The sequence below is a fragment of the Asterias amurensis genome, chromosome 1, assembly GCF_032118995.1.
Source record: "Asterias amurensis chromosome 1, ASM3211899v1".
NCBI classification, from domain to species: domain Eukaryota; kingdom Metazoa; phylum Echinodermata; class Asteroidea; order Forcipulatida; family Asteriidae; genus Asterias; species Asterias amurensis.
Genome location: NC_092648.1, coordinates 16,421,116 through 16,437,558, shown reverse-complemented (window position 1 = coordinate 16,437,558; position 16,443 = coordinate 16,421,116). Strand labels below are relative to the sequence as shown.

General features: G+C 38.4%; 2 protein-coding genes and 1 non-coding gene across 4 annotated transcripts; 2 read left to right on the top strand and 1 right to left on the bottom strand.

The window, feature by feature from the left end:
* The first annotated feature begins 296 nt into the window (after positions 1-296).
* On the top strand, positions 297-9,468 carry LOC139947748 (uncharacterized). Of its 2 annotated transcripts, none has more exons than XM_071945620.1 (12): positions 297-715; positions 1,328-1,399; positions 2,103-2,278; positions 2,615-2,718; positions 3,096-3,250; positions 3,732-3,903; positions 4,319-4,812; positions 5,308-5,462; positions 6,162-6,305; positions 6,802-6,966; positions 8,204-8,283; positions 8,639-9,468. In XM_071945620.1, the coding sequence occupies exons 1-12, from the start codon at positions 551-553 to the stop codon at positions 8,791-8,793; spliced, it is 2,037 nt and encodes a 678-aa protein (XP_071801721.1). In that variant the 5' UTR covers positions 297-550; the 3' UTR covers positions 8,794-9,468. The 2 variants fall into 2 exon arrangements, with proteins under 2 accessions (XP_071801721.1, XP_071801722.1); XM_071945621.1 differs by lacking the exon at positions 297-715 and adding an exon at positions 1,179-1,216.
* On the top strand, positions 823-894 carry Trnae-cuc (transfer RNA glutamic acid (anticodon CUC)). Its single transcript has one exon. It is a non-coding gene; the product is annotated as a tRNA-Glu (tRNA).
* Positions 9,469-13,400: 3,932 nt separating the features above from the next.
* LOC139947668 (DNA-directed RNA polymerase II subunit RPB9-like) lies at positions 13,401-16,440 on the bottom strand. Its single transcript, XM_071945614.1, has 5 exons — positions 16,301-16,440; positions 16,048-16,102; positions 15,656-15,729; positions 15,234-15,360; positions 13,401-14,638 (listed from the first exon to the last, which is right to left on the bottom strand). Exons 1-5 carry the CDS (start codon positions 16,378-16,380, stop codon positions 14,576-14,578), a joined length of 399 nt encoding a protein of 132 aa, XP_071801715.1. The 5' UTR covers positions 16,381-16,440; the 3' UTR covers positions 13,401-14,575.
* Positions 16,441-16,443: the final 3 nt, after the last annotated feature.

Below are 16,443 nucleotides of genomic sequence, written 5' to 3'. Positions count from 1 at the left end.
AATAACTTGCCACCCATGCTTCGACTGCCAACACACATAACTTTTATGCCTCTATTTTAGTTTATTGATTTCATTCACACCCCCCCCCCCCCCTTTTAAAACAATGAAGTCCACGGCAAAACAATTATCATGACAAGTGCTCAAAATGAATAGCTGCAGATTGGCTCCGCCCATTAATTTTGCCCAACACTCGTCGCATCAACAGAGAGAAGCGTCCATTTCACTGGTGACCAATTACACTTCATGAATTGATACATATCCAAGGCTTTCGCTGCATTTCCCGGGTACCAGTAAATTCACATTATTTGGCTTTTTACGGCAGGTCAGGATTGTGATTTTCGGCACGGGAATACATCAAGCCATGACCTGAATTTGGATTATGTTTTTTATGTATCTACGGACAATGCAGTTTTGTCCATGCTGTGTTTTTTTGAGGACGGTATGAGAATCTGTGGTCCTCGCAGCCTGTGGAGTGCAAAGTGTCGCGAACAACTAGGCCATTGTTTGGAAATGATCAACTGATTGCTGGCCATTCATTTACACGCAGTGAATGTGTGCATGTTGTGTCTGTAAACACATTGGATTGACCCGCTGTTCTCCACCACCAGTCATGTCGGGAATTGAGCTAAAACCTATTTCGGAATCGCAATCGGGGCGATCAAACTTTCTGTTGCCGCTTGGCAAAACAGTTATTGGCCGGGGATCTGTGCTAGGGGTAAGAATCCATCAAAATATGTAGGGTAGTGATATGATACGCTTGAAGTTGTATACGTTCGCAGTTGCAAGTACTTAAGCTATGAAAGTGGAGTGAGTGTGTACATATCCCATATGGTCTAGTGGTTAGGATCCGGCGCTCTCACCGCCGTGGCCCGGGTTCGATTCCCGGTGTGGGAAGGTGTTGTTTTTTTTCTTAGGTTTTCTTCCTTTGTATTTATAGTGTCATTAATTTAGAGGTCCATTTACTTAAAAGCATTGTGTACATCAAAGTTTAATGTTCTTCTTCTCCTGAATAATGATAATCTTTGTAAAAATATCATTGATAAAATGATTGATGCAACAACAGAGCAGAGCGGTGTTAACCAGTAACTTAGTTCAATAAGCAAAGAAGTAGTTTTGTTATATTATTTATTGTTTATTATTTATAAAATTAATATATTTGGCAACATCATGCAAAATCATGTCTTTGTGTGCATATTTTAAATGATCAAAGGTGGTGGTAAGTTTGTCTTTCAATGTATGTGTGCACATAGTAATCAACAACAATCATCACTGTGCAAATTATTTTGCCAAACCAATTTATGAGTCCTTTTTCATTTTTATTGGTCAGGTTTCTGATAAGCGAGTGTCAAGAAATCATGGGGTGGTCGAGGTCAGCGATGGAAAACTCAAGATTATGTCAGTAAGTATGGTTCTTATTTATTAATATTGGCAAATGAATTTTAAACAATATTTTTTGTATTTTTATTCAAACTAGACATGTGGACACAAAATAATCACACAAAAATTGTTTGGAAATCATTGTTAAAGTGTCTTCAGAAAGAATAGTCTTTTCGGCCTGAAATGTTAAAACCACGTCTATAATTAAACTACACAAAAAACGGAGGACACAGAGTCCTGTGCTGCCCTGGTCTTGGCCTTGGTTCCCCTTCAAAAGTTTTTCATAGACTTTAGGAATTTCTAATGGAAGACTAGAGCTCTTTGCAAAATGAAAATGTCCTCACCTACTTAAAAGATGAAATTCCAGGCATGTGTTTTAATAAACACAAGGAAACAAAATGAGATCATTGGAATAGCAGTTGCACTCCACTCTGCACTAATGACATTGCTTTTGCTGAAAAAAACCCAGTTATCAGACAAACTTACCACCACCTTTGTGATGGTCACCGCATCATCGACGCACCACACTGCATTAGTAGTATAGTCAGTACCTGCGAGTAGTGAATTGTCTGAGACAGTTGATGTTTTCTCAGATATCTGGGTACTTAGCTTCTATTTTTAGTGCCGAGTGCCATTGCTGTCAACTTCCCAAGATCAGTTCTGGGCCAGAAGTCCCGAATCAGGTTTGAGAACAGTTATAATTTTGCTCATTTCTTAATCGACAGACGCATACCAACCCAACCTTCTACCAGGCCAACGGGGCGGCTAAGCTTATCGCCCTCCCTAAGGACGTCTGGCAGCATCTTGACCATGGAGATCGGATATCATTGACTCCTGAGCAACACATCTATGAAGTGGTGATTGATGATAGACCAATGAATAAAGAATCTCAAAGCCTTGGGTAAGATGATCAAGCTATAACTAAAGAGTATCTTGGTTTATTGTGTAGAGTTTACAGGCCTGATACTTCACGGAGGAAACAAAGGCAATTGCCTCCATGCCCCCTGGTCATTGTCTTTGTGCACTGCACTGCCCTTGAAATGCTCCAGTAAAAATTTATAATTTCCTCAGAGGGTGCCCTTTACCAATGAGAAAATGCCTTGGTGCTCTTGCCCTTTCAAAAACGAAGCATACAGGCCCGAGTTTAGATTTACCCTTTTAGGAAACCACACGTGGTGATTAAATTTGATTGTAAGTTTCGATTCATGTATTTGTGTTTTTCTCTTTAATATGAAAGAACCTCTCTAACTGAGTCACCCCTGAAGCAGCTGTCAAGTAAACAACACAAGCAGGGCGAAGACAAAGGACAGGAGAACATTAGGACGGAAGAAAACAACAAAGGTAAAAACAAATAACCTTTATCATTTCCCATTTTTGCTTTTTCACTGCTATGTACTGTAAGATCTTCCTTCAATATTTGTATTGGACTTGAATCTGAAGCCATGAAAAAGCTGTGTTGTCAGTGGGTGGATTTCACAAAGAGTTAAAACTTGTCTTGTCTCGAGGTAGGACCAGTTACTCTTCCTAACTTGGTGAAACCTAGTGAAACCGACCCCATGTCGCTTTAGGAAGCAGTGTGAACTAGTCAGTCGGACCACTTGTACGGAATGTTTACCAACATTTGTTTAGTTGACCAATGTTAAAAGAGAAGGCTGTTGTCACTTGACGTCTTGTTTTCAGTCAACTTCACTTTGCAATGTTTCTTTTCAACCATGAAGGCTCCGAGGAGAACATTAAGCCAAACAACAATGACAGTAGAACAAAGCACAGCAAGTCAGATGGAGAAGACAATAGAGAAGACAATGAAAAGGACCACAAAACAAAGAGAGGAGTTGAGCAGGATGAACCAGATGCTGGAGTTTCAAAAACAAAGGTACAGTTAAAGGTGCCATCATGGTGCTCTCTTGACTTTTGACCTTAAAAATTAAAGGTGTCATCTTGATGATTCCTTGGCCTGATCGTACTTTATAGAACTGATGCTTTGAGTATAACAAAAGCTTATTGTCAAATACTAGTGTCATTGTTTTGGTAGGGAATAGCAAGTTTGACTTCATGCCCAAGTGGTTTGGAGTCAAAGTGTAGCTTATTAAAAATACAGACTAATTATGAAATATTTAGATTTTATTTCAAAGGTCTTTGAGTAAAACTCTGAAAGGGTCAACATGTGAGATCCTGACCACTTTTGCATTTATATCGCTTGTCTTTTTGGTAAGCAATCTGAAAAATCCACCTTTTTTGGGGGGGGGGGGGGGAGGGGGTTCTTCTGTTCAGTTTTAACATTTTGTTTGAACAGGATTAGATTTTTCTTGTAAATAGATTAACTGGTCTATGTTGGTCACATTTTGTCATGACAGAATGATAAAGCAGACACAGTGACACTGCCTGGTCAGAAGGAGATTGCACTTCCCTTACAACGTGAAAGGAAACTACCGGAATGGATGGCCAGTCTTGAGACTGGTCAAACGGCTGAAGAGGGTAAACCAGTCACCACTGGATCCACCGCTAGAGGAAGGGGGCGTGGAAGAGGTGGGGAATAAAACTCATTACAATCCTAGTTCCAAAAAGGGTGCATCACTTACAATTGTTTTTAAGATTAAAATGTGATATATATGCCATTGGTCTATTTTCTATGGACTTGAGTTCTGTAATTTACATAATGTAGGTTCGAATGCTGGCCTGGGTAGATGCAATAATTGTGTCATTGAGCAAGGCACTATATCATAATTGCTTCTTTCCACCCAGGAGTACAAATGGGGTGTTTGTAAGAGCTGGGGATAAATCTGCAATTAACTAGCATCCTAGTCGTTTACTGCAGATCTTAATGGCAGCTTGATGAGCCACATTTGCTCGGACTTTACTTGTTTGTGTTTCACTGCTGTAACTTAATTGTAGTTTGTTTGCAAATCAAAGCTGTACATTTTGCACACTGTGTATCTTCTAGGTAGAGCTAAGGGAGCAGGCACTCCGTCCAAACCAAGGGCAGCCACAACCAAAGCCAAGAAGTATTCTCCTATCAGTGATGATGAAGGTAGTGAAGACGATTACAAACCAGCTGTTAAGAGAACACCAAGCAGGGGTCGTGGGCGCCCAAGGGCAGGAAAGGGCACACCGAGGGGTAAGGGCAGAGAGGCAGCGCAACCCAGGAGAGTCATCCCTCCGGAGCAAAGTGACGAGGATGAGGGAGATGGAGATGGTGACGTCGACGACGGAGACTTTGTCAAAGATGTCGGGGATGAGAACAAAGAAGAGGTCTCCAGGAGGTGGGGGCATGGGAAAACGAGGGACCAGGCATCAGTGAAGCGGAGGGCAAAGCTGGCGATGGATTACTCTGAGGATTTTATGGAGAGTGCTGGGGAGAGTGAGGAAGAGGAGATGCCAGTGCCGGAGGGGGATGAAGGGAGTGACTGGGAACCTGATTCACATAGCCCAAGAATGGTAAGAGTGTTTGAAACTTATGTTACCGCAAGCTGCAATGATTTTTATTGACTATTTTCTCCATTACATTTCTTTTCAGTGTTTTTTTTTTAAGTGTACTCCTATAGCCTGTCTGAAACCTGAATATTTAATTAACCATCTTATAATGACTGATTTTCACTTGTCAGAACCTGAAGGAAGATGAAGCAAAATGACCTTTTCAGTTTAAAGGGAATATTGATTTTGTATCTGGATAGTTTTTTTATATGTTGTTTTTGAAATGTTGCTAAATTGTTTTTGTCTAGTTTGTATTTTGCTCCTTGTCATATACATTGTAAGCTTGACGGATAATGGCGCGTTATTCCCCCTGATGAGCCACACATAAGTGTTATTATTATATAGAGTGAACTTCATACCAATACAGGGGCTAGACAATTATATAAACATCACACTAGAGACTGCTCAAGAAATATTGTCTGTTCTGAATCAATATTTGTATACATTGTCCACACTTAGTCAAGATCAAGATCGCCCTCTAAAGGGAAAAGAACACCAGGGAGAACCTCTGGGAGGACCCCAAGAAGGAAGAGGACAGGAGGGCGGAGGCACAGTAGACGTAGTTCAGACGATGACGATAGTGACATGAGTGAACAGGAAGTGTATATCCCAAGGTATGACATGTCAACTAGTATACATGTAGACCTTTAATACAGTGTAGCCATCTTGAATTCCTCTCATTGATATCAATGTTACCAAACCGAGGCTGGAAGAACAAAATAGTCTGGTTCCTAATTGCAAGATGATTATTAGCATGCATTATTGTTATTCAATACGAGGAACATGACCAAGATGGAGGCAGCATGATAAAGGTCTAGTGACGGAACAAAACTCGTAGAGTCATTTGTTTAATCTGGATTTGTGAATTTTGAATAAATATTTGTAGAGCCAATTGTTCAATCTGGATTTATTAATTTTTAATCCTCGCTATTGAAAGGTTTTTTTTTCTGTGGTTTTTTCTTCGGCTGGGGAAGGGGGGGTTATGTGAGAGATTATTGAAGGTTCATGGCTCAAGATCGACCTTAACTGGCGAGATGAGGTGCCCTAAAGCTGGATAGGGAAAAGTGGAAGGCGGTGATCGAGTCCCAAGTTGGTGCCGGATAGCCTACACCCTACCATTGCATCACTTCGCTTAGCATTGCATGGCATCGCATTAACTACGAATCAATCTTCACTACTAAACAGAGTGTGATGTCACAATACAAGAAATCACCATGGCAAATGACAACTCGTCTTAAGATGAATCTTAGTGCTTAATGAAATGGAGCCCAAAATACCTAAGCTCCCTTTATTTGTTTGCATAATTATTTCAGACCCACAAAAAGATCCGGTCGAGCCATTTCAAGCAGCCAGGAGCTGATGCCATCACTAGATGACACTCCAAGGAAGCGAATAAAGAAAGCGAATAATGGCAAGAAGAAACGAGAAGTTTGTCAATACGGCAAGAAGTGCTATCGGTGAGTTCTGCTCTCCAACAAACAGCTTCAAAAATTAAATTAAGCTTCATGTGTTAAACTTTCTCTGATTATAATTGTGCCTGTTATTCCATTGTAACTTTGTACAAATGTTGTCCATGTTGGTATATATTTTGTTTCTTTCAGTCCATTGAAATTTTGAGTCCAAAAGTTGATGCTTATGATCACACCATAGGCTGATTTCTTGTTCTTAAACAGGCATATTTAACAGGCATATCATAAAATGTATCCAACGAAAAGGGTCCAAGTTCGAATCAAAGATTGATATGAAATGTCAATATTTGTTAAAGAACACAAATATTGTTGTTATTGTTGATCTTTTGAGATTAATCTGAAGATGTATTTATTTCCCAATGCTTAGTTTGTGTTAATTGTTGTTTTGTTGTTCTTTATGTATTTTGCACTTTGGTCAACTGGGAGTTGGAATTGTTGGTGTCAAAAAGAAATGAAGGTAATGTCAAAGTTTGTTTCACCTCAGGAAAAATCCTCTGCACTCAGAGGAGTACAGTCATCCTGGGGATTCTGATTACATGGATGAAGAAGATGAGGAGGAGCAGGAGGAGGAGGAGAAGGAGGAGGAGGATGGTAGTGAGGGAGAAGAGGAGGATAAGGAAGAATGCCCCTATGGTTCAGACTGTTACAGGTGAGTAAAGGGCATCGAGTTATAATAAGAACTAGAGGGCGCACTGGTGATGCTTCTTGCTCAAACGCGACGGGACCGCAAGGAGACATGTGCACGCCATTCTGTACGCGTGTTGTATATGAAACACTGGAGTTTGTGTTTATTGAACGCTATGTGATGCTGTTTTGTCAACCTACAAAATGGCTGCACAAACACACGCTGTGCGATGCCTGTTTTGTCAACTTAGAAAATGGCCTCCTGCACGCATGCTGGGTCGAGTATATAGGCCAGCGTGCCCTCTAGTTCTTATACGGTAAAGGGAGTGTTATCCTAGACTGGTCACCTGTCTTTATTCGTAAGGATAAAGACGGGCACTTGTCTCACAGGCCCAGTAATTTCATTGGATACAATGATATTATTTGATAAACATGCTGTGATGTAGGCTTTTGATATCTGTTTTATGATCGGTCCGAGGTGATATACGGCAGCTTGTACTTCCAACTGTCTGCATGCAGAGTTTGTGTGTGCATAAATTGACTGAATATGAGGTCAAAGACATTTGTACGAATCCGTACATCTCTATCATTCGGCGGCTGCCTTTCAGGTTTTTTTTGTTGTGATAAATCATAAAATGCTTAGTTTGTGTTGTTGTTGTATTGGTGTTCTTTACTTATTCTGTGCTTTGTTGGTCAATTTTAGAAGAGTGCAATATAAATGCCTTGTTTGTTATTGTTGTTAATGATGAGACTGCTTTTGCTTGATCTTCATTTGGTTTGCTGTTTTGCCCCCCCATCTTTAGGAATAGACAGAAAACTTCACACTGACATGGTGCTTCCGTGGAAAGACATGGTTGTGGAGAAATCGTGTTAAAATTTTCTCCTGAAACTTTGTTTATCCCCAAAATCTTTGCATTTTTATAACAGTACAGTTTATGTGCACTTTTATGGGGATTGCTTACATGTTATTTGTATGCTTTTGGGCAATCCCATCCTTTTATGTGCATTTTATTACAATATAAATGTTAATTTTAAATGCATTAATACATGTTCTTCCCCTAACCTATTTGCAAAGTGTTGTAAATAGTTATTTACTTTGAGCAAAATTTGATGTAATAATTTAATTTTTAAGCAACTCTTTTTGGGCTTGGCAAGTATTTGCGCTTACAGGCTTTAGGAAATTGGGCCCAGGTGAATTTGGATAATTTGTGCACTTGTAATTGTATTTTACCATATCCATTGTTTGTTTTCTTCATCCGTAGGAAAAATAAGAGACATTTAAAAGAGTTTAAACACACCAAGGCGCCTGGACGACCAAAGAGGCAAGCTGCAAAGAGAAAAGGTACGATTAGAGAACCTTGTTGTGTATGAGGACAAACCAGGAAGGAAATAAATGAATAATTTCAGAGTGATGAATGTTGTTTTTAGTTTTAGGAAATGAAATCTTGCGCAGGATTGAAAAGATAACTGACGAAAGTTATTATTATTTAGAGTGGATTTATTAGGTCACTGGTTGTTGTGGGTCGGGTTGATAGAAAAAGGTTTACCTCAGTCCTATCTGCCTTACTACAGGATTTTCCAGAGAGCTCATAAACGGATTTAAACACTAACTATGGGAAAACCTGTACATTAACAATAAAATTTTAAAAACCTCTCTCATACGAAGATGACATCTTTCTCTTTATCAATCTCCGCAGCCACTGTTGTTGATGGTGCCAGTGACGACGATGGGGCGGAAAACACTTATGATTACAAGGATAGTTTCCTTGACGATGGCACCCAGGAGACATTAGGTGATTCCCCTAGCGTTGAATCAGACTGGAACCCTGTAGAGGCTGAGGCAGATGATTGAGGAGACCAACAATCCAGAGGAAAATAGAAACAAAAATGATGTCTACATGAACAAAGTGATGTAGAATGGGGATGATAGGAAGAAGGTAGCCACCTAAATCCAAACCTTGGAAGACTATCGGTGAGACGATCTGACTAAACCTAGGCCAAGAAAAACTCATGAAATGACATCATTTTCCCCCGAAAGTAGGACAATGGAAATGTGTGGTGGAAGACCAAGGCATCAACGTGGGATATATGGCAGCCATTAATGGAATGTGTTATTGCATTAAAGTATTGACAATTTGGAAGGGGATCCTCTCTGAATCAAGATGAGGCAAATGGAGTAGATACTTGTCTTCATAAATGTTTCCAGAACAAGAAGGAGGAAAGAAGACTCTGATGGAGTGGAAAGAGTTTACTCCCTAAGTATTTAATTATCACCGAAGACTTTGAAAAAAGGGCCATCCCTCACCCTCAAAGTGTTCCATTTCAACAGGTGTAGCATTTAGATACAGAACATTTTAAGGTTGAAAATGTGAAGTAAGGTTTGAAACATTGCATGGTGGCTGGTGAGGTTCACGGAGGAACCAGCGCTTAAAACTTTCTTTTCGGAAAAAGAAACTGTGGTTTAACAACTTGTCGTTTCGATCAGTGTGCTCTGATCGTCTTCAAGAGAAAATGTTGCTGTTACACCTTGTGGGGGTGGGGGGGGGGGATAATCATCCATGCGGCCTTTTGTGGGAGGGGAAATGGGAAGGGGGGGTTGGATGTGTACACTGATATTAGTTTCCGTGTTATGTGACTTATGTAATGTTACATTCTAGCTGCTTGCCCCCAAAATTGTTGAAATATTAAAAGCAAAATTTGAAAATTTTGTTATAAGGTTTTCCCAGTCATTTTCGGCAAATAAGCAGCAAATTTAAACATTGGGTTATTCTGTTTATTTTTGCGAAATTGAAAGCTCCTCAAAATAGTCATTGAATTTCACTTAGTGTATAAAGCAAATTTGTGTCATGAGATTTTATAAAGATAACCATTCAATTTAACAACTCACTCGGACAGCATTCAAACTCGCAGCAGCTTTCTGCACCGCTCATTTGGTCATTCAAATTTGTTTTCGGGCAGCCATTTGTTGGATTTGTGCTGCCGATTTGCTACTTTGTTGTTCTATCATGAATGTTGCCTGTCTTGTAGATTTTAAAAGGGATAAAAATGGGTCACATTCTTGAATGAGAATTTACTTTCCTGATTTCCTTTTTTTGATAATGATTGCTATTGAGTACAACTACAAACTTGCAAATCTGTGAAGAAAGCACCAAGTGGCAGCAAATAAACGTGCTCAGATACCTGGCTCGTTAAAAGATGGTTCAGAAAACACAAGGGATAATAAAAAAAAACTTACAAACACCAATGACATATATGATCTTGAAGTTGCCCAAAGGTATACTTTTTTTTCCCAAGAAAGAAATAAAGAAGTCTATGCTTTGTATTTGTTTTTAGGGTATTTTGTTAATGCTGATTGCTCATAATTGATAAAACGAAAGTAACAATTTGGTAGAAATATCTAGTTGCGCATACTCTGCTGCATACTCTGCTGAATTGAATGCCGATAACTCATGGCTAAAAAGAACGCCCTCTAAATTTTATTGAATATATTTCTCTATAAACTTGCATTTCTAACTGAAATTGGGTGACAAATTTAACTGTAGAGGCAAAATTGCTTTAATATGAATGCAAACAAATGAAAATGTCTGCTTTCTTGCCAAATTGACCAGGGAAACCGAGAATGTAAACTCTAGATTTCTGATACTCTGCTGTAAAAAGCATAAATCAAGAAATGCGAAATACAGAAATGAATCTTGTGCTTAATATGTATGCAAACAAAATTGAATCTATTTTAGGACATGTGTATTTAGAAGTTGTGAATAATGATTATTTTTAATCCATACTTTTTATCATAGGGATCAGGCAGCCTTCTGTAGTAAAATGTTCGATGATTGCAAAACCATTTATGACAAAATTCACTTGTCTGTTTGTTTTAAACTCATTTGGAGACTGTTGCCTTGCATACTTTCAAGTATGCATTGTTCACATATTTAAACAAATGTGTGCCCAAACCAATTGTTCAAAGTAAAAACCTACATTCATGTAGTTTACCTATTTTGTTTTTATTATTTATTTTTCATTCTTCGGAAAGAACATGTTAACAGTGAACTAAAAGGTTTTATTTATATTTTTTTCTTCTAAGTAATGAAGCTGATTTATCACTCAGGCCTCCCAAAATGAACTTCAATGTCCCAAATTAGCCCTCGATGGTCGGCTTTAGATTTGATCAAGTTTGATTATTTTTACCAGAATTTGACAACATAGACTCTTTTACGGATGATCGATAACAATTATTGCATGTATCTTTCACCCAAGAGTACCCTTCGCTTTGTACTTAGTGAGATTTGACACGTTGTCTGAGATCCGGGTGCTGAGCTTTTATTTTTAGTATAAAGGCCGACAACGAAAACGATTACCACGCAAAGAGAACGCATTCTATTGGTTGAATTGCTCCACGCAGAATACGTACACGCTCATTCAACCTATGGAATGCACTCTCTTTGCGTCGTTATCGTTATCGTTTTTGTTATCGCTGCAGTGGGACCGGGCCTTAATTGCGGAGTGATATTTGTGATGTTTCTCGTTTGTACATGAGCTGCGAGTCCAACATTTCTCTTCAGTCACGTTTATCTATCTACCTTAGAAAAAAAATGCTTGTTTTTTATAACATGTATAATGCTTAACACAGATAAATGTTCTTAAGTCGTTGAATGTTTTTAGCTACTAATTTTAGAGATAGCTTTTTTTAGCCGTGTATAATGCTTCTTTAATAAGCTCTCTCTACAGCTCAGTGCGAGTATCTATAAAGAACTGTTTAAGAGATGGAAAATACAACCTTATCATGCTGTAGTAATCATGATTTTTAAATCATTGTAAGCCAATCAGAATCTGCAGCTACAAGGGGAGACTATGGTCTGTTACCGGATTTGTTTACATTGACAGTCAATATTTACGATTGTAAATTCATAATCCTTGGCCCAGTTTCATAAAGCCTGAAAGCACAAAATTTTGTTTTGCGTGAAATTGCTTGCTTAATAAAAACAGGATTGTCAACCAAATTCCCACATGATTTTCAGGATAAGCAAACAACAGCTGAATACCAGTATAAAGCAATATGCAACAAACTAAAATTTGTTCGGTAATCATGTTTTTATCAAGGAAGAAATTTCATGCTAAGCAAATTTGTGTGCGTACAGGCTTTATGAAAGTGGGCCCTGTTGGTAAGTGTGATGTTAACGATAGCCACTTAACACCAACTAGCTCTTAGCATTACCAGAAACTCCTAAGCAATGTATTGAGCTTAATATTTTCTTTGAGAAAATTCAATAATGGACTGGGATTTTACGTGTTTTGCGAAAACGCCGGGTTTGGTCACGCGTTACAAGCTTCTGTCATAAGAAGTGTCAGGAAGGCAGTGCAGGCCTATATGCTTCATTTTTGAAAGGGCAAGTGCACCAAGGCATTTTCTTATTGGTGAAGGGCACCCTATGAGGAAGTTGTTAATTTCTACTGGAGCCTTTCAAGGGCACCAAGGCAATGACCTGGGGGCATGAAGGCCTTGGTTGCCTCCGTGAAGTAACAGTACTGCATTGGGTCGATAAAGCTAGTGAGTTTGGTCAAATTGCAACTGTATGTATGTGACATATTGGCTTATTACCAATGATTATATTACAAACACGTCACTTGCCAACATGATGAAGCTGTAGAGTTTATTATTTTGAGAGCTTGCTGTATAAACACTGCATAAGTCTTGAAAAGCCTTGTGCTGTATTATTGCAACTCGATAGTGCTGCTTATTTTTAGCATATTAAAATATGGTTTTCAATGGCACAGCATATTGATCCACAATATAGTTTTTGTACATACCTGTTGATGATAATTGCGACGTTTGGGATAGTGTTTTGATATTATGTATTTTACCTCAGTAGTTGTGGGAATAAGCCATTTGCAGGTTAGATTTGATTGTGTCTGGTACAATGACTTGCTTGATTACAAGTCACTACTTTAGTTTGAATTCCTCAGACTATTGAGACAGTTGCTATGTCACATGATTCGGGCAAGCTTTTGCGTAGTTACGTAAGAGACGGTGATCACCCATACACAATTCTGATTGGATGTGTATGGCACAATGTTACCAGGGTCTGCTCATCTGGAGGTTGCTATACAAAAGCTTGCCCATAACCATTTGACATAGCAACTGTCTCTGGAGTCCGAGGAATTCAAATGTAAGCGGTAACTTGTGACTAAGCAAGTCACTGTACCTGACATTATTCAAATCGAACTCGCAAATGGCTGATTGGAGTAGATGTGATTTGTAAACAGACGTACCAGTCTTGCATGATTAAGTTAAACATAGACAGACATTGCGTTTGTCGAGTTCTGTAATGCCAAATTGATTGCTTTCATGTGGCAGTGTACAGAAAATACTAGGAACAAAGTGGGACAAGGAATAAAACTTCATCGTTAGTTTTTTCCAAAACGATTAAGACTAGAATAAAACATATCCAAAACAAACCAAACTAATATCATTTATGTTTGATAATTTATTTTGTTGCAAACAATGCATGCTGGGTTTTATTATACAAAATTCATCTTTCAAACCAGTTACATACATGACTCTCGTCTGCATTTCCAAGTGAGGTTTAAACTTTGGATAGTGTGATTGGGAAACAAACCCAAGTTAATTAAAATCTCTCCAGAGTAAGTTTCCTGCCGTCGATTTCACAAAACTCTTCCTAACTTGGGTTTAATCTTATGACTTAGGACGAGTCCCAACCCTGCACTGTAGCATGCAGACCTTTAGATTAATCCTAAGTTAGGACGAGTCCTAACTCTTTGTGAAATTGACGGCTGGGGAAAACAAGCAGGTTTGTGATACAAAGAGCTAGATTATCATCAAGTCTAACTCCAAGTAAAGTTTTGTGAATAGCAGCCCAATTTCAAATAGCTGTTCCTACAAAATATCAACTAAGTGCAAAGCAATTGTGCTTAACGGAAATTGTACTAGAGTCACTACCATTCATGTTGGTGACCGTTATTCTGCTTGTTTATGCTCTGAGCAAGATTTTCTGCTTTAGCAGGTCTGTTAAAATGGGCCCTACTCACCAGCTGAAAAAAAACCCTGCAAATTGATACAAAGTGTTTGTAAATGGTTTCCTCTAACTTTTGCTAAGCACTTGTGTTCTGCCTAGCACTTTCCTGACTACAGACTTTGATTCCTAAATTTGAGAAAAACAATCTTAAAGTGTGACTTGCAGAAGATCTAAATGTTGTGTTCTGGTATTTGAACAACTACATCAGAAGGAATGTACAAGTGCCTTTTTACAAGTTACAGAGAAAACAAACTTAAATGAGAGGCATTCTTCCTTTCCGCTGTAAATCCCAGTAAAATAATGCATCAACTTCAACAGTTTGTTCAGAACAATTCTAGCAGGTTAACACGTAGTTCATCTAATTTAACAGAGTGAACAAAATAATGCCATCGGTCATGCCATCCAAAATGTGTCTCGGTCTTCAGTTTGCACACATGTTGGTTGAAACATTCTCACGGCCGGAGGTGCTGTTGCTAAGATCAGTCAGCAGAGGTCATGACCTCTTGGACATTGCGAACCTCACTAGTGTTCCATGGATAATTTCAGACTGTTTAAATGGGTGTATTAGAAACTTGAAAGTTTTATGGATAGAGCGTCGTTCATTCATTCTGTCCATCGATGACCACAGTTAGGTGACGTGCACACGTAGTATAGCCTCATCCCTTCCTGCACAAGACAAAAAGGCAACAGTTGCAAAATATTAATCAAAAACCTACTCTCAATAATGCTTTAAAATATAGTATAGCAGTGGCTTGTCGAGGCCAAGTGATCAAGCACACTGGACTTAGTCTTAAGCTATTGATGTTTTCTGATCAACAGAGTTGTGGTTTGTGTCCCGGTCGTGGATACTTTACCATTCTTGTTTTGTCCTTCAGATGGGACACTAAGCGGTTGAGTTCATGTGTTGTTGTATTGTACATAAAAGAAACCAGTAAACTTATCGTTAGGAGAAGGGCTTTGCCCTGGTGTTTTCTGGTTTACATAGCAAGCACCATTGTTTACAAGTTTCCTCAGACGTGCTATAGTGATTAAGTTCACTTCGACATGAGACATTATTGGGTTCATCACCACCAGAAACTGAAGTACAGGTATATAATAATAACAACAATATCAGTGAAACCAGGCTCATACTTCCTGGGAATGCAAAGCTTTGTATTTGAAGGAAATATGAACCGGGCTTAATTTGTCTGAATTCAATAGTTGATAAACAAAATAATTTTAACAAGGATTCGGTGATTTCAGAGAGTGCAAGCTTTTATACCTCTGCTCTGTTTGTCTGGGACTGGAAGAAAACAGACTCTTTATTTTTGCAGCGAGGGCATGGATGGTCCTCAGTGCGTGGAAGAGTAGGGTCTGCTACAACCTCAGCTACAATCTGAGTTAACTCACTGTAAAGTAAATGAAAATCATACATGTACATTTATCAGTTTTTTTAAAGTGGAAACAATGAGGCACAAACAGAGTGGTCTCTAAATCTTTTATACAGGTTATTTTCTTTATTTACAACAAAGAGTATATTTCCAAGGAATAAAAACCATAATGGTATAAGTAGAATTTTGGTTCAAAACTGAACTCACACACACGCACAGCAAAACCACCTGATAGGCTATAAAAGGAGATTAACATGGATAACTTTAAAGAAACTTAGAAAATATCTATCTTTGAATATAAAAAAAAACTCACTCTACTTCATGGGTGATTTTGTTGACATAAACACAGTTGTTATCGGCCTCTTGTTGATAGTCGCAGTTCCGACACTAAATTATTGGAACAAGAAAAACATGATGAACATTGATTATTGATATATCAAAAACATATTAATTTTCCCCTACAATACCGTACTGTGATTTCTAACTGACTCTTTTTATATGATTTATAGCATTTGAAATTTTTTGCGAATAAACTTTTAAGAAAACAAAAACAAATCATCCAATGACATTTTGATACAACATACACTTTACACTGGCCAGCAACTTTTCTGCTAGCAAAACCAATTCTGTAATGTCCCTCTTTAATCTAATAATAATATTATGATATTTGATAGTGTAATTTAAAAGTAAAACAACAAAACTTACCGCATACAGTAGGACCTTATTCTCTTTGTCTTCTTTTGGGTAGAGCATATTATTGCTGTTGGATAATTACACATAGGTAAACAAATTATGAAACAAAGAAATAAAAAGGTCTCAGTCAGTACAGTACAGCAGTGCTGCAAAATTTTATAAACAATACACAACGAACGGGTACACAATCGCCCCAAAATAATACTCATCATTATTTAATTAACTAAAAATTCAAAACAACCGTACAGATAAAAAAAATGCTCACCATTCCTGACAGAAACGAATGCCTACAAAGCCAGGCCCTGCGCCACTTTGGGTATCTTGTCTGCTAAAGTCTAAACTCATTTTAACTTGGGAAAATAACACAAAAATGTTTCCCGAATTCACACACCGAAGTGCAGTAGTTCA